This window comes from Bufo bufo, chromosome 5 (genome assembly GCF_905171765.1).
Source record: "Bufo bufo chromosome 5, aBufBuf1.1, whole genome shotgun sequence".
NCBI lineage: Eukaryota > Metazoa > Chordata > Amphibia > Anura > Bufonidae > Bufo > Bufo bufo.
The window spans coordinates 512,786,044-512,804,256 of record NC_053393.1 but is presented as its reverse complement, the minus strand read 5'-3'; the positions used below and the strand labels follow the sequence as shown (position 1 = coordinate 512,804,256).

The window sequence follows — 18,213 nt, the reverse complement described above, 5'->3', positions numbered from 1 at the left end:
GATTATTGTTTTGACCGCGCATTGTTATTGTATAGGCTGGTCTTGTTTCTTTCCCAAGGAGATCCATTTTCAGGGCCGGAGACGATCTGACAATTTTATGTGCAACAAGCAGAAATTTAAGTTCGACCCCCCCCCCCCCCCCCCCCCCCTGCACACCCATTGACTGACACACACGAAGACCTCCCTTCCTCCAAGCATTCGCCCCAGGGGGATTGGAGTTTGTGGTGTGCCGCAGCGTAGAAAGTGTTAAACAGCCCAACACATTGGGATTTGCTGTGATAAGCATACAGATTAGCTCCTCACAGCTGTGATTCATTACTTTCACTGGAGAAATTAAAAGTGGCAGAGGGGAGGCGTACAGCAAACGGGAAGCACACTCCTCCTCCGCTGCGGGCCCGGCAGCTACGGCGACATGTGTCTGTGGAGTCCTATCGGAGATAAAAATGATAGCAAGTCCTCCGAAAGACTAAACCTGCCATAAAAAAAAAGCAATGTTTGTCGACATTTTTGAATTTCCTGTTGGCCGGCATGTAAGCTTTTTGTGCTATTAAAAAAAAATAATACTATAAAAAAATGTTTTTTTGGGGGGGGGTTTATCCAGGATTATAAAAAATGATAGCAAGTCCTCCGAAAACTTGACTTCTTTTTTCCCCAAAACACCCACCCCCCTGTCTATGGGTTGTCATTGGTATTGCAGCTAATCTCCATTGGAGTCAATAGAGCTGAGCTGCAATACTGCACACGGCCTGTTGACTGGGGCGGTGCTGTTTTTGGAAGAAAGCAACCGTGTTTCTCTGTACAACCCCTTTAAAGTACAAGCTATCTCTAATATCTATATATCTGTATGTAGTCCTTTTTTTTGGGGGGGGGGGAGGACATTGGGGTTCATTTACAAAAACTGGCCGTGTTTCCCCCCCTCCCCCCTGCGCTTGTGGAGAAAGCGTGTAAGTTATGACTAGGCTCAGGCGTACCGCCAGCTGTCCATGTGCCTGTAGTATAAACTACTCCGACCCCTGACTGGAGTACATTTTACTCCTCCTTTATGTCTGCATCCACAGTGTGCTGTCCGCATCAGTATGTCCGTTCTGTAGCTCCGCAAAAAAAATAGAACGTCCTATTTTTGTCCGTTTTAGGCATTGGTACAATTGATCCGCCAAAATAAAAGGGATGGCATACGGATGTCATCTGTTTTTTTTTAAAACACATACAGTCGTGTGCATTTAGCCTAAGGCTGTAACATGAAGACTCCCTCCGCCCCAGCAGTTTTACCAAGCTCTGTCAACTAAGGCTACTTTCACACTACCATTCAGAGCGGGTCCGTCTGATGTCTGCTCAGACGGATCCGCTCATATAATGCAGACTTGGGATCCGTTCAGAACGGATCCGTCTGCATTATATTGTAGAAAAAATTCTAAGTGTGAAAGTAGCTTCAGACGGATCCGTTCAGACTTTACATTGAAAGTCAATGGGGGACGGATCCGTTTGAAGATTGAGCCATATTGTGTCATCTTCAAACGGATCCGTCCCCATTGACTTACATTGCAAGTCTGGACGGATCCGCTTGCCTCCGCACGGCCAGGCGGACACCCGAACGCTGCAAGCTGCGTTCAGGTGTCCGCTCACTGAGCGGAGCGGAGGCTGAGCGCTGGCAGACTGATGCATTCTCAGCGGATCCGCCTCCACTCAGAATGCATTGGGGCCGTACGGATGCGTTCGGGGCCGCTTGTGAGAGCCTTCAAACGGAGCTCACAAGCGGAGCCCCGAACGCTAGTGTGAAAGTAGCCTAATCTGGTGTTGGCAGCTACATATGCTAAAAGGCAGCCATGTAACCCTTTAGAAACTGACCTTCTCACATTACTCCTTCTCTGACTAAACCCGGTCACTTCTCTGTCACCCTCCATTTTCTTTACAATTGACGGCTTTTTCAGGTTACTTTCTGTTAAAAGTAAACCGATTATCCCTGGTGGTCAAGGACGGGGGTAGACTGTTATACCCGGTGGTCTAGGGCTGAATTAGATTGATTTCCTTCCAGCCCTGATCATACATATCAGTGCTGGGCAGGGACAGTGAGGAAGCCCACCGTTCACTCTAAAGTCAGCCCCCCCCCCCTCTCCGACTCCATGAGATGTGCGGTGTACGATCAAGTGTATTCAAAATTATTTTACTCTTCTGATTAGACCTTGTTGAAGTATATTGGTATGCATTTCATGCTATTTGAAAAGTGTTTGCTGTGCTTTATGAGGACCCTACACAAACACAGGACTACTGAGAGGCCTAGTAGGGTAACTGCAGTTTGTTTCTTTCTCTCTCTGTAGGATCGTAAATAATTTATTCTTTCTGTGACAAGCGCTGAATGTCCTCGATGTTTATGAATTATTTCTAGGTGGCGTGCACCATTAATTTCTGCTTCCATAATCAAGATTAGCCCTCGTATAAAAAAATTATACTTCACATGAGGTTGTGCGTGCACATATAGATAGTAGAGTGCTGGAGGGTCGTCGGTAAGCCAGCATCATAACAATTTGTATATCCATTGCCTTGTCTTTGTATCACTGAACAATCACATCTCACTAGATACCATCGTCACGGATAGAAAGTCATCTCCCACAAGTAGAGGGGAATGGCTGCTGGCAGTAACATCGGGCTGTGTTCTGTAATGTTTCTGCTGCCTGCACTTAGCCTCTTTCATTTTCCAGTTGTTTGTAAAATTTCGGATGTAGCTTACGTTGAGGAAAGCCAGATCACATGTCCCAGTCGTCCTGCTGTGCGGTGCATGAAAAGCTTTGTGATGTCAAAATCCCCCCCTGCACAGTGGAAGCTGGGAGTTATTAATTGGCAACGCATAGTTTATGTAAAATTAGGTCATTGCACTCTTATTTGGAAAGGAATTGCTTCGACGAGGCTGAAACGATTGAGGGAAACGTCCCAAACTGTTCTTAAATGTCTTTGACAACCAGAAAAGGGATTGATGGAGACAAGGTAGACAGTAGAGGTCTTCTCCTCAGCGTAGAACTGGTCGGACAGGTCATTATTTGCCTTTATAGTAACACATCTGCTTTTCTGACCTGTTTTCCAGCAGATCAAGATCTTGGAGACAATAGTCGCAGCCTGGCCGTGAAGGTCGCCTCCCCTAGAGGAAGCCTCTCTCCGCGGTGAGTATTCTTTCCTCGGAATTGCACCTCGGAAATGAAGAAAGCTCTCGTCGGAGGCCGGTGATTTTGTTGACATTTGGAAGAATAATAAAGACAGCCTGTGGACGTGGAGAAATGGCTGCCGGTAGTCTCCCAGGAGCAGGAATTTGCTTTTGTACGATATTAAAACATGTGCTGAAAGGCTGTCCAGCTTCCTCGAGGGTCCCTTGGGGGGCATCGCCGGCCCTGGCAGCGGCAGACACAGCTCTTCTAGTTTGCTGCTCATCTTTATTAGCACCTCATTATGCCATGGGTGACACCCTTCATTTATTATCTTCTCATCTGAGCTTCTCATTGCTTACATGTCTTCCTCACCGTGCAAGGGTGGAGAATGGGATGGAGTAATATCACCAGTTGTCCATAAGTTGATGTTTGTATACCGTCTTCATCCAACATAAGAAATCCTGATCTGGCAGATCTGTTGGATTGGCGGTGTATTTTTTTGGGCTAGGTTCATCTTTGCAACCTTTTTTCTTTGTTCCTGGGCATCTAAAATTGAAAAATGATTTACATTTGCTGGTAGTCTTAATTACAAATCAGTAAATTGTGGTCTACAGCTTCTACGCGGCACTAGGTGTCTCCACTATAAGAGGCTACTTTCACATCCGCTCTTTTCCTTTCTGGTATTGAGATCCATCATAGGGTCTCAATACCGGAGGAAAACTCTTCAGTTTTGTCCCCATTCATGGTCAATAGGGACAAAACTGAACTGAAGGGGGACGGAGTGCATTCTGTTCCATCTGGTTGTGTTCCCATACCGGACAGAAAAACGATGCAAGCAGCGTGGAATGTGGAACAAGACGGATCTAGCACCCGTTGACTTACAATGATTTTAGAGATGGTTCCGTCATGGCTCTTTTAGAGATAACACAACCGGATCCGTTCATAGCGGATGCAGACGGTTGTATTATCCTAACGGAAGAGTTTTTGCTAAACCCTGCATCGTCTGATCCATCAGTTCACTACTTCGTACTACTTTATATTCCATAGGTTGGTAAGATGTAGAGGACATGTGGACGGAGAGGACCACAGGATCAGTCGACACAGGGTTTGTTTGTAGTCTGTTACCGTGGAGACGCACCAGTCTGCATGGAAGCCATAGACACAAAGATATAGAATTATAATTAAGACAAAAAGATGGAGCTTTTCATTTTAGAGGTACTGAAACAATAAAAATAAAAAAAGTAAAGATTGAATTTATGGGGTTGTCTCATCAGAAACATAACTGCTTTCAAAAAATGCAGCCACCTTTGCAGAGAAAAGCTGTGGTCAATGAGGTGGCCACTGCAGAGGACATGTGTTTTTACACGACAGCCATTTAAACGTATGACCGTCAATGTAATACAAGTTTGTCTTGAATGGGAACCCCTTGTACAGAAGAGGCTCCTGAAGCACAGAACCCCCCCCCCCCCATCTCCTCTATGATACTCATAATGCCTTTAAATTTACTAGATCCAGCATTGTATAGAAATCTGTACATTGTTTAAAGGGGGTGTCTACACCTTATGGGTTTGGACAAAATTTTCTGTTGGGGAGGGGAACCATAAAAACCTTGCAGATTGTCCTGGAACTGATCTGGTTATAAAATGGTTTCAGAGTCCCAGAACACAGGAGAGGAAATGTGCGGAGCTTTTAGCGGAGTAATTGGTGTCCTTTAACTAACTGTACAGCACTTAGAGCCAATAATTTGTTATTTCGTTCACTCTTTGTCTATAGCATCCATCTACCAAAGCCAATAAGCGTAATGGAAAGAGGGCTGAGCGGTGTGCTGGCTCAGCAGGAGATGACCTCACATAAACATGTATCCATTGATAGGTGCTAAGTAACCATCCGATCACTTCTAGGTCATCCGTCACTGAGATCTGGACAGTGCCCCTCCAGTAAGGGGTTGCAGGGAGATGTGTAAGGCTTAGAGGAGGCCATGCCGTAGGTAGGTCCGTGTATTAGTACACCACATGGAGGGATGCATTCGATTTTATTCATTTATATAGGGCTGTAATGCTCTACAGAGATCGTCATTGCCCCCGTTAAAATCCAAATTAGTGTGTTTATTAAAGTGTGAGAGGAGCCTGAATAACTCCATGCCAATGGCTGGATTTGAACCAAGGAGCCACCGTGCTTCCCGTTTTATTAGGACTGGATGTTCTGTTCTAAGGTTTCCCTCCCTACAGTGATCGCTTCAGGCCCCCACCCACAATAAATTCTCTCCTTCCCCCATGATTACAGGCCTCGTACCTCAAGACTAGCCTTGTACATTTAATTTTGCTTCCAGAGGGCGCCACACCTATTTAGGCCGCAGCTTAGTAAAACTTCAGGGCTAAAATAATTGTTCAAAGGGATTTTCTGAGTTATTTATATTAATGACCTATGGTCAGGATAGAGAAAAATTATATGTAGAGCAGCACTTCTGTACCTTCTTGACTCTGTTCAGGAGATATGCATCAGCCAGTCTTGGGCCCACAGCAGCCCGCCAATAGACATTGAGTTAATCGAGGACGGCAGCATTATTCTCCATTGATTCTTTATTGTTGGTTAATCCATGATGTACATACAAAAACCACCCATAAAAACAGCAACGTTTCGACTACTGTGTAGTCTTTATCAAGCTCCGTAGTCGAAACGTTGCTGTTTTTCTGGGTCGTTTTTGTATGTACATCATGGATTAACCAACAATAAAGAATCGATGGAGAATAATGCTGCCGTCCTCGATTAGCTGAATGTCTATGGTCAGGATAGGTCATCAATATCTGATCAGCAGAGGTCAAATATCTGCATACTACCGGTGAGCGCAGTTGCCGCCTCCCAGTGCCATCCATTGTATAGTGGCTGTGCTTGGTATTGCAGCTCACTGGAACGTGACGTCTCTGGCCAAGGGTAAGCTCACAGGAGTGCAGCAGCCTTCTCAAACAGCTGATCGGTGGGGTTGTCTGGTGTCCGACCCCTACCGATCAGATACTGAAGACCTATCAAGAGTACAGGTCATCAGTATAAAAAAGGTCGGAAAGAGATTAAATCATTTAAATGATAAACCCTTTAATTAAAGGGGTTCTGCAGTTTGTTTTAACTGATCATCTATCCTTTAAATAGATCATCAGCATCTGATCGGTGGGGGTCCAACACCCGGGACCCCCGCCGATCAGCTGTTTGAGAAGGCAGCGGCGCTCCAGCAGCACCGCGGCCTTCTCACTGTTTACCGCAGGCCCAGTGACATCACAACTAGTATCAACTGAGCGGGGCTAAGCTCCATTCAAGTGAACAGAGCTTAGCCCCGCCCACGCTAGTTGATACTAGTTGTGACGTCACTGGGCCGGCAGTAAACAGTGAGACGGCCGCGGCGCTGCTGGAGTGCCGCTGCCTTCTCAAACAGCTGATCGGCGGGGGTCCCGGGTGTCGGACCCCAGCTGATCAGATGCTGATGATCATCCAAAGGATAGATCATCAGTTTAAACAAAGTGCAGAACCCCTTTAATATGCAAAAATGAAGCTACTGAACCAATATATAAATTGTTTAGCACAGCAGTAATTATGATAATGTAATATACCTTTAACCATGCATTCGCTGGATCATTGAATATTATTATTATTTTTTTCCTTAAAGGGGTTGTCCACTTTTGTTCAGGGATAGCCTATCTTCAGTGTAGGCCTTTACTAGCTGATCGGCGGGAGTCCAGCAATCTGCAGAGCTCATCACTTCAGTGCTGCTCCCATTAATCAATTAAAAAAAGGTGGACAACCCCTTCAATCAATGATCATAGAATTGGGTTTGCCACCTGGCGCCCCCTGCACCAGCGAATGAGGAGAACTGCAGCAAGCAGCGGCTCTCACTCTGGACCCGGACTGCCCATGTATTACATCTCTGGGGGTTCATTTGACTGGCATGTAAAACCACATGTACCGTAGGAGATGCTGGAGCTGCCAGTTGCTGAGGATTACTGATCCTGGCCGAGCAGCCATCACTTGGACCTCTTTAATATAAAGAGCGGTTATTGGGTGAGACGTTATTTAACGAGGACCTGTCTGCTGTCCTGACAGGTCTGTTTTAGTAACTACTTGTATTCCCCATGAAATAACAATCCACTCTTAGAACTCATTGTGCTGGTGCTCTGTTATTCCTCTTAGAAATTAATCACTTCACTGGCAACTGGAGGTGTCCATTCCTCTTGTGAAAGAAGCGTGTCCCTGAGCACCCCGTCCAGCCAGTGCTGACACCTCGAAGACTCTGTAGGGACGCACCCCTATGGCAAGGGAAATGGTAACACCCAGTTGTGAATGCCATACCTTTCCAGAAGGAATAACAGAGGAAAAACACAATGTGAACATCTAATAAAAGATGCTCCAGAATAGTTATTTCATGAGGAGTAAGTAGTGACTGAAACAGACATGTCCGGAGAGGCGACAGGTCCAGGATAAGCAGATTTTACTTAATATGTCATTAATTAATTGACGATCTTTCAATATTGCGCAGAAGACGCTGTATACTTCCAGTGTGCGTCTCCGACCCCCTTTTAAGGATAATTAATCAAATAAATAAGGCAAGGAGATGGGGGGGGGGGGGGGGGGCAGGAATTCCCGAGCTCGGGAAATAAGTGAACTCTATTCAGCAACTTGAGCTCGTTCCCCGTGGTTCTCAATTCTCTCTCCTTGGAAGTGCTCGTCCATCATGGTCCCAGCATTCATTTGAGGGCCCCAGGTTCCTGCCAGCAGACCTGCAATCATAAGTCAGATTGACTCGCAGTCCCAGCGAGAGTACTTTGCATTTGTTTTTCAGTATGGGATTCTCCTGTGAAGGAGGCCGGCTGACAGCTGAAAGACTGATCACAGCTTTTTAATCCTGTGTACATTTTTTAGGGAAATTGTATCCGGCTTGGACTGCCCATTACCAGGAGCGTTGGGAGAGTCACCTGTTCCCTGCCCTTGTGTGTTTGCAATGAAAAACCTGTACTTTGCCTAAATAACTATGTAAATATTAGACCAATTACCAGTCCTACATGCTGGAAAAGTATGTTCAGCATTCTTCCATGCAATTAGTAGTTGGGGGATGGAAACTGAACCCTATTAAAGGGGAGCGAACATTAAAAATAAAATCACAAAAACAGAACTGCTCTTTGGTGAAGATCGGAATCCAATGGGGACACTTCAACATAAAACAAATAACAAAAACAGCAATGCTACCTGCTGACTGTTGGAATCTAGTGGGTGTATATATATATATATAGTGACTTTTCCCTCTTGATCAGTTGCTGAATGTCAATGGTTCAAAGAAGATTTGTATTTGTTTCGGGAGATTTTCAGAAAGTTGTGCCTGCTAACATATTAGGGCACTTTCACACTAGCGTTATTCTTTTCTGGCGCTGAGTTCCGTCCTAGGGGCTCAATACCGGAAAAGAACTGATCAGTTTTATCCTAATGCATTCTGAATGGAGAGAAATCCGTTCAGGACGTCTTCAGTTCAGTCTTTTTGACTTTTCAGGACGGAGATAATACCACAGCATGCTGCAGTTTTATCTCCGTCCAAAATTCCGGAACACTTGCCAGAATGCCGTTTTTCCCATTGACCTGCATTAATGCAGGATCTGGCCCCGAGTGTTCCGGCAAAACGGATCTGCGCATGCTCAGACCGCAAAAAATGTGGAAAAAAATTTCAATGCATTTGTCATACGGATCAGGATCCTGATCCGTCTGACAAATGCCATCAGTTTGCATACGTATTGACGGATCCGGCAGGCAGTTCCGGCGACTGAACTGCCTGCCGGAATCCTCTGCCGCAAGTGTGAAAGTGCCCTAAGTTCTCAGCTATGGATATTCCTTTTTTTATTTTTTATAAGCGAATCAGACTGGAATTGCTAGTGATCAGCTGTTAAAAATTCCTGCAGCACCGCCATAGGAGATATGAGGTATTACATGACGCCCAAGGTCCTCCAGAGCAAGAAACCCTCTTTCTATCTGCCCTTGCCAGAGCTACTCTGAAACAGCTGATCGGCGGGGTGTTGGACCCCTACTTATCAGATATTAATGGTCTATCGTGAGGATAGGCCATCAGTAGTAACACCCCAGAAAACCCCTTTAAGCTGGTAAATTGTATTTTTGTAGTCATATAAATTGATTCATTTTATTATTATTTTATTACTGTGGCATTTTTCTGAATCCTGTAATAATTGTCATTAATAATTGTCATAACTGTTTGCAAACTGGAGAGAATGTGCTTGTTTGTACCCATGTCACTTTCTGTGGTTCTACAACTTTATATGGTCTGATCTGATTTATTATTTTTTTTGGTACGAATTTCTGACCTAAATGTTTCCTTGTGGCAGGTCCCCTCTGAACAGTCTCTCGACCCGCTACGAGCAGTCTGGGAATGGCAATGCAGAGAGCGCCCCCCTGATGCTTACCAGTATAGAGCAGCTTCTAGAGAAACAGTGGAGTGAAGGACAGCAGTTTCTGCAAGAACAAGGGGCAACTAGTGACAGTAAGTACCGCCCTGGTCACCCTGCCTATTCATACTATGCCATGGGCACTTTTAAAGTCGCCTTATACAGTAGGCTGGTAACAATCAGTGGGAACATATTTTGGTTGAGAAATGAAAGTCACTACACCTGTAGTAGAAAGCACACAAATGTTAGGCCATGTTCACACACGGGATTCATTGGCTACAGAATCCTCAGCCAAAAATTCAAGGCTGAGCCTTTTCTGCTGAGTATATGCCCCAGATCCACCTGCAGATTCACCCCATTCAGTGGGATTAATAGGATTGTGTGCATTTTCCACATGGAAACCGGGCAAGAATGAACAGGTAATTTTCCCCCCCGCAATGTATGAAGCACATGTGACAAGGATGATTGTTCTGCACTTAAATTGTATGCAAAATCTGTGCACATGTCCTAAAGCTTCTTTGATTGGCGGGGGTCCGACCTCTGGGATCCCAATGATCCTGAGAATAAAGGAGCACAGTTCCTGCAGAGTGGCGCCCCCCGGCTAAAAGTCTGTGCAGGGAACTGCAGTTGGTCCTGTTCACTTGAATGGGGCACCCACTAAGCCCAGTGTAATACCACTGCTGCAATCCCTTCATTTTCAGTAATGGTGGGGTTCCCAGAGATCAGACCACCACCGATCATAAAGAGATGGCATATCCTAGCAATATGACTTCTCTTTATCTGATGGGAATTTTTCAAATGGAACCAAAATTCTCAAACTTTTGGCGATCAGCTGTTATCCCCTGGGGCAGTCGCATCTTGCCAGACATTTTCCTGCAGAGGGCGCTGTACAGAGGGATTTAATGTTAAAGATGAATGGACATTCGTGTAATGCAGGGAGAGGCAAGGTCCGCCAGAGCGGCTCTCCATTTTGGGGGCAGCTTTCCACCATCTTTACGCCCCTAGACAACCAGTTGGTGGAGAAAAATTACACTTTTTTGACCATCTCTGCTTCTTGTCTGGAGCGACTCTGCTCTAGTTCTTCTTTATTTTTTTCATTCTCCACAAAATTAGTAAGAAAGCCAAAACTTGAAATTCTTTTATGCTCTCAGAATGGAGAACTAGAGGTTAAAAGTTTTCCATGCCGCTAAAGTGGATGTCCTCCTTCGTATATGTGATATTAATGGTATCCTGGACGAAAATGCTAATTGCAAGGAAATTCATGCAGGGATAATCCTTTAAACATGATAGCTAGAGGACAGGTTTACCCACGTTGTCCTGCATCTCATTTGGATGCACTAAGATCCCCTTTGTATTGGCTTAAAAAAAAAAAAAAAAGGGGGGGGGGGTCAAGTGAAATCCTTGGGAAATGACCAGATGTGACTATTCCTGATCCAGATTTATCTTCTGGAATAGAGGTCAAGCAAACAAAGAAAACTTTATTGCACGCTGTCCGATTTTCTACAGACAAGCTGTGGAGCAGCAGAACCATTTGAGCCTTGGACGTCGGAGGAATCAGTAAGCAGGCTGCCATTTCCAGGGTCCTGTCGGTAATCCCATCAGTATTGTGTTTCCTCTATCGGGAGTGAAAGCTCCAGAATACAATTCTCCCAAAGGTATCGAATCAACGGCTGGAAATTCTCCGCTGTAAACTGAAAGAAAATAAAAATGCCGTTCGGCTGCAGGGGCGGAAGACATTTGTGCATATATGAATGCAGAACAATGGCGCTTGGTTAAACCTGCAGCCGGTTCTCCTACAGCCAAAGCTCAGGTTACGTTCTGCTTGTCGGCGTTTATCGGAGTGAAGGTGACGTTTGCCAGTGCAGATTTCACTCATGTGGCGCCACGAGGGCCTGCCGGGAAAATCTGCTCCCTACAATTTCATCAAAGAGCAGGAAATTTCTGGTCCAGGAATCTCGGTGGTCAGAATCTGATTAGAAGTGACCCTTCTCCTGCCTTGACTTCATGCCGGGCATAGCAGAGAAGAAAAGCATCCCAGCCTAGGAAACGTATGACGTAACGCGTAGTTCATTTCCTAATATTGGTTTAGGCTGTGCATTGTAGGATGAGGATTAACACTTTCCTGTCCAGCCGCCGGCATTTACACACAAGCAGCAGCTCGGCAGCTAACGGCGTCCCCATTGTAATTAGTAAAACATCTAGAACTTGCATTGAGCAGGCAAGAAGGATTGTGATAGACCAGGGATGGTCAACCTGCGGCCCTCCAGCTGTTGTAAAACTACAACTCCCACCATGCCCTTCTGATAGCTGTAGGCTGTCCGGGAATGATGGGAGTTGTAGTTTTGCAACAGCTGGAGGGCCGCAGGTTGAGCACGCCTGTAATAGACTATAAAACAGCAGGATCTGAAAACGTTGCATGAGAAGGTAAGCGAAGGCATCAACGTGACATTCAGTGACGATGGATAGGTACTAGTCGAGGATTCCAAAAACAGCACCGCACCTGTCCATGGCTGGTGTACGGTATTGGAGCTGCACTGCATTGAAGCGAATGGGACCGACCTGCAGTACCACACACAGCCTTTAGACAGATGGGGCGCTGCTTTTGGAAGAAAGCAGCCATAAATTCCTTATGCTGGACAAGCCCTTTCATCAGCAAGGTATTCTATCGCCCGGCTTATACGTATAGTATGGAAGGAGAAGATTGGTCATCAATCAAATTATCACAGATCTGACCAATCACTTGTCAGCAAAGTCGGGATATCAAATATTAGGTATTGTAAATATCATCACAGCAAAAACAGAATTACCCCATAAACGTAACCTTTAATTGTTGTTATAAAACTCCCAAAATGAAGACAACCCCAGTAAAACACCCTACGGGTATCCCTGTGCTCTCCCTGCCTAGGAGCAGAACTGCCACCCTGACAAGGGCGATCCCAGGGTTATTTAGGAAGAAGACATGGGGGCGCCTACACAGGTGCAGGGGATGGTCGAAAAATTCTGACTGGGATGGTGACAGACAGTAGTTCAGTCACTGTTAACACAGGAGAGGTTAGGTTAATGGGACACTGCAGAAGATACTGAGATACCGTCTAACATTAAATCAGTCATTAAATCAGCCCCAGATCCAGTACATTGGTCAATGAGGACACTGTAGGAAATATCACACAGCATCTACCTTTACATCAGTCATAAGAACTAGGGTTGAGCGAAGCAAGCTTTGGATCATAGATCCGAAGTAGCTTCGGTCAAGAGTTTGTTTAGATGCTGTACGGAGATCCGTCTCCGTACAGCATTTAAATGTACGGGCTCTGGTGAGGTGAAATTCGTTATGATCGAAGTCTTGCGAAACTTCAGACTTCGATTTTTAAACTTGGAAACTATTTAAAACTTGAATCCGAAGTTGGCTTCAGTACCGGCTGTCATCTTGGTACTGAAGCCAACTTCGGAATCAAGTTTTAAAATGGTTTTCCCAAGCGTCTGACCCCCACCGATCAGATACTAATGACCTATCCGAAGGATAGGTCATCAGTATTAATATCTTGGAAAAAACCCTTTTAAATGTGCAGAAGTGTGACCCCATAGATGTGTGACAGGCTGGGAGACGACCAAGGTGGCTGCCATTACAGTTTATAAATGGCTAGTCACCCAGCTTTCCTAGACTCCTGAATGACCTATCCTCTGCTCCCGTATAACTAGAAGATGTAGCTTTGTAGCATTGACTTGTCATTCGATCTGTACCACCGGTGATGTTTTGGTGTCTGTGAGAGCCTCCGTCAAAGGTAAAATCCAGCACAGAATCCTTGGTGGATGAAAGGTACATAGCAGCGTAGTATTATTTCCTGTGATCTCACCCTCGTGTAGCAGAGTGCCTGCTGACGTCTTCCTTTGCTTCCAGTTTTAGGTATGCTAAAGTCCCTGCACCAGCTGCAAGTGGAGAACCGGCGATTGGAAGAACAGATCAAGAACCTCACTGCCAGAAAGGAGCGGCTGCAGCTTCTGAATGCACAGCTGTCTGTTCCCTTCCCCACTATATCTTCCAACCATGCGGCATCTTCTCAGGTGCATTCATACCCATTGCAGAATGGTAAGAGCACTGGAGAGCTGAGTTTAATATCCGGTAAAGTTTGAGGTGATATTCCCATGATGCGTTTTCCTAAAGTTAATCCTGTTCCATATGGAGGCTTCATTTAGTCTCCCCTTCTCCTCCATTGCCCGCTTCACTGTCTTATCTACAATTAAAGTCCAACCCCTACGTCTTTCTGTAGGTCCTGCCTCCTTAGTTAGTTCCCAGCGAAAGACGGAGGCGACGTAGAGGCCATGATCCCCCACTGTCTCTGCTAGTTTGGTCAAGAAACCCAAAGTCTAGCCTCTTCCTCTGTTCATGCGCATTGTTCATATTGGCATCATGGCTTCCAGAACAGACATGACTGACGCTTTATGATCCACTGTGGTCTGATTTTGCACCTGTGCAAGCCCCCGCAGTAAAGAACGAGATGGAGCGTGCTCTACGGCCACAGCCTTCAACCAACATCTCTCCAACTATTGTAAAACTAAAACTCACAGCATCTGTCAGGGTATGCTGAGGGTTAATTTCACACTGCCACATTCATTAGTGCTTTTAGGTAGATGGTGGGTATTAAAAAATAGCTGGGCTTATATGGAGGTCTAAGCTTATACCGTGCACCACGAAGGATGATGCTATCCTCAAATAGGATCATGTGTCGTCCTGTGCAGATTGTATGGTGTGGTGGAGGGTCGGGAGGAATAGCTGTTGACTAAGGGGGTATGGCCAGCTCTACATTATATACTAATCTGCTGTATTTCCTTGTCTGTAGTATCCAGCACAGACCGACTGAGCATCAGCAAAAGCCCTCACCTCGGAAACTTCAAGACTGAGAGCTCTCATCCTGCCCAGCACCAGGTACGTCAGCCGTTATAGAACTGGAGATTAACATTCAGGAATATACACTCAAGAATATACCTAAAGAATTATTAGGAACACCATACTAATACGGTGTTGGACCCCCTTTTGCCTTCAGAACTGCCTTGATTCTACGTGGCATTGATTCAACAAGGTGCTGATAGCATTCTTTAGAAATGTTGGCCCATATTGATAGGATAGCATCTTGCAGTTGATGGAGATTTGAGGGATGCACATCCAGGGCACGAAGCTCCCGTTCCACCGCATCCCAAAAATGCTCTATTGGGTTGAGATCTGGTGACTGTGGGGGCCATTTTAGTACAGTGAACTCATTGTCATGTTCAAGAAACCAATTTGAAATGATTCGAGCTTTGTGACATGGTGCATTATCCTGCTGGAAGTAGCCATCAGAGGATGGATACATGTTCTCATTCTGTTTACCCCAAATTCGGACTCTACCATTTGAATGTCTCAACAGAAATCGAGACTCATCAGACCAGGCAACATTTTTCCAGTCTTCAACAGTCCAATTTTGGTGAGCTCGTGCAAATTGTAGCCTCTTTTTCCTATTTGTAGTGGAGATGAGTGGTACCCGGTGGGGTCTTCTGCTGTTGTAGCCCATCCGCCTCAGGGTTGTGCGTGTTGTGGCTTCACAAATGCTTTGCTGCATACCTCGGTTGTAACGAGTGGTTATTTCAGTCAACGTTGCTCTTCTATCAGCTTTAATCAGTCGGCCCATTCTCCTCTGACCTCTAGCATCCACAAGGCATTTTCGCCCACAGGACTGCCGCATACTGGATGTTTTTCCCTTTTCACACCATTCTTTGTAAACCCTAGAAATGGTTGTGCGTGAAAATCCCAGTAACTGAGCAGATTGTGAAATACTCAGACCGGCCCGTCTGGCACTAACAACCATGCCACGCTCAAAATTGCTTAAATCACCTTTCTTTCCCATTCTGACATTCAGTTTGGAGTTCAGGAGATTGTCTTGACCAGGAGCACCCCCCCTAAATGCATTGAAGCAACTGCCATGTGATTGGTTGACTAGATAATTGCATTAATGAGAAATAGAACAGGTGTTCCTAATAATTCTTTAGGTGAGTGTATATAGTGACCTGATATTATAGATTCCCTGGAAAGCCCATGTTATTGGTATGTGACACAGCAAGTGCAGGCAGCGGCGTTGCGTTTCCTCGGCAGGCTCTGTCAATTTAAAGGTCACAGAACCTCATGAAGACCTGTCACCCCAGACGCAGCCATTTTGAGGGATGGACAAAGGCTTTTCTGAATGCCAACGTGAATGTGTTTTGGCTGCAATGAATCAATATTTAAGGGGCTTCTACCATCCCCGACTGTAATAAAAGTCAGATTAGGGCGGGCGGTCTGCGTATAGGTTGAGTAGATATTGCAGAAAGGATTTTAGTGATCTTGATTTTTGTTTTTATGTTTTAACCCTTTTAAGGAACTCACATCAAGTAGGCAGAGCACCAGCAGTTCTTCCTCACTCTCCACTCCGCCCCCCGATCGTCAGAGTCCAGCACAACAAGTCCAAGGGGTTCAGCGAATCAATGGAGTCACCATGGGAACACTAACAAGTGGCATTCAGTCAGTCACGCCAGCTCTTCCTGCCGTGCCGGGAGTGGGTGCAATAATGGGAGCTCTTCCAGCAAACCAGCTGGCGATTAATGGGATTGTTGGGGCTTTGAACGGAGTGATTCAGACTCCTGCGACATTACCCCAAACTACTGCTCTTACTCACGGGACAATATTGCCCAACGTTACACACCCAATCTCTTCTACTTTAACAAACAGGTAAGGGCTGACCATTGTCACCTGTGCGATATTGTGGAGACAGTGGCTTCCTATTGCTTTTTAGCTTAGCCCACACCCTGCATAGTGGTCTGTACTAAAGCTGCTCCTTATTACAGTGCCTCTGGATTGGGACTCCTCTCGGACCAGCAAAGGCAGCTGCTCCTTCATCAGCAACAGCAGCAATTCCAGCAGCTTCTGAGCTCCCAGCAGCTGACTCCGGTAAGAGTTTGCAGGTCTAGGACCACTTTACCCGTACAAGTATGGATGCATCTTGGGGTCCCTATTACAGCCACAACACTTGGATCCCTTGGTTTTACTGAAGGAACTTGGTTCTTCTTAAGTTTTATGGTCTGTAAGTAGAAGCTGATGAGGTCTCGCATGCTGCATCCGTAAAGCAGACCTTAAAATGTCCTCATATCGACCAGTTGGTTTTTAACTCCTTAAAGGGGTTGTCCCATCTGTCATTCTGAGCTCCTTTCCCTTGCCGCATGTCACTGCTTCCTGTCCTATGCATGGGCAGTACCTTCCACTTTGATTAACGCCTCATTCACAGGTCCGTGTCCGTGCTCAAATCTGTGAGCAGGTGGTCAGTGTTGCGGATACGTGTTGGGTCATTGTGTCCGTTTTTTGCTGTCCGTGTGCCATCCGTGTTTCGCTGACACTACACAGTGGAAAAATAATTTTCAAAGCATCCCTTCCTAATGATCCGTAAAACACAGATGCAGCACGGATGGCATCCGTGGTTATCACGGATGCATAGACTATAATGGGCGTGATGGATCTGTGAACACAGACAAACTAGAGCATGCATCCGGGCAAAAAAAATAAAAACTGACCCCCAGACAGTGCTAACACACTGATGTTTAAATACACACATTAAAATTAATGGGGACGCTTGCTGTCCGTGGAGAACACATACAGCACACGTCCGTGGACCACTGACGTGTGAATGAGGCCTATTAGTACAGGCAAGCAATGTTCTGTACGAGCTCACGCCATAAGCCTATTAGCAGCATTTACAGCAGCTGCTTGCACTCTACTTTGCTTCACCGAATAGCTCCTGGGCTATTGCCTATGCTCAGGAGCTGTTCCATTGATGACTATTGCAATGCAGAGCGATGGCTGGATTGGGAGATGCTGCGCATGTGCAAATATATGCGCTCTCATCTAGTCTTGGCCAACACAGGCAAAAACACTGAAACAAAGACACAGGGCAAGCGCAGCCACCGCTACGATATATCAGCGGTGGCCATATCCCCTCACAACAAGCAATAAACAAAGGGTAAGAAGAATAAGTAAGAAATAGGTAGAGGAGGAGGCCATAGCGGAAATAACATGAATAGGGTAAGTTTATTATTAAGCTAAAAGGAACAGAATAAAAGCAACTTGGCAAGATGGGACAACGCCTTTAATGAGCCGGGTGCTTTAGCTCTAAATGATTGAGCACTTCTTAGTGCTTTTTTCCCTTGGGGTGGTTTAACAGAACCTAACTTTATTTGTTGGGCTAACAAAATATTTTTTGAGCCGCCAGTCCCCTGTGGAAATGAGTCTCTGGCAGAGCTGATCCAGGTAGACACAGCAGCTCTGCCATCCCAGGGGAGCATCTGGTGATCACATGATCGCCGGGTGCAATCAAGGCCACAGTATTGCTCCTGTTAGATCGCAGGAGTTTTAAAGCTGCTATGCCAAAAGACATTGCTGCAGACTCTGGGCCTGCTCTATCCGCTGTCGAGAAAGATTAGGCAGTCACTACAAAATAAAAATTGCTGTTTCCATTAGAATTTTGTTTGATTTTACCCCAGTCAGGTTTTTATAAGAATCTCCAATAATCATGTCCACATCCTGCATCTTAGGTCTGATTTCTGAGGCTTAATGAGAAGGGACTTATGATAAGACGAGCACGGCAGAGCAGCCT

The 18,213-nt window shown here is 45.6% G+C and overlaps 1 protein-coding gene across 4 annotated transcripts in view; it reads left to right on the top strand.

Annotated features, from left to right (window-relative positions):
* The window catches only part of MLLT10 (MLLT10 histone lysine methyltransferase DOT1L cofactor), a 188,600-nt gene that overhangs the window by 166,557 nt on the left and 3,830 nt on the right, over positions 1–18,213 (top strand). For 3 of the 4 annotated variants that reach the window (XM_040434433.1, XM_040434435.1, XM_040434436.1), the window contains 6 exons: positions 3,077–3,152; positions 9,503–9,657; positions 13,461–13,649; positions 14,401–14,486; positions 15,949–16,298; positions 16,415–16,517. In XM_040434433.1, the coding sequence (XP_040290367.1) occupies positions 3,077–3,152; positions 9,503–9,657; positions 13,461–13,649; positions 14,401–14,486; positions 15,949–16,298; positions 16,415–16,517 (959 nt within the window). The remainder of the gene's footprint in view (positions 1–3,076; positions 3,153–9,502; positions 9,658–13,460; positions 13,650–14,400; positions 14,487–15,948; positions 16,299–16,414; positions 16,518–18,213) is intronic. The other variant, XM_040434434.1, reaches the window with a different exon arrangement.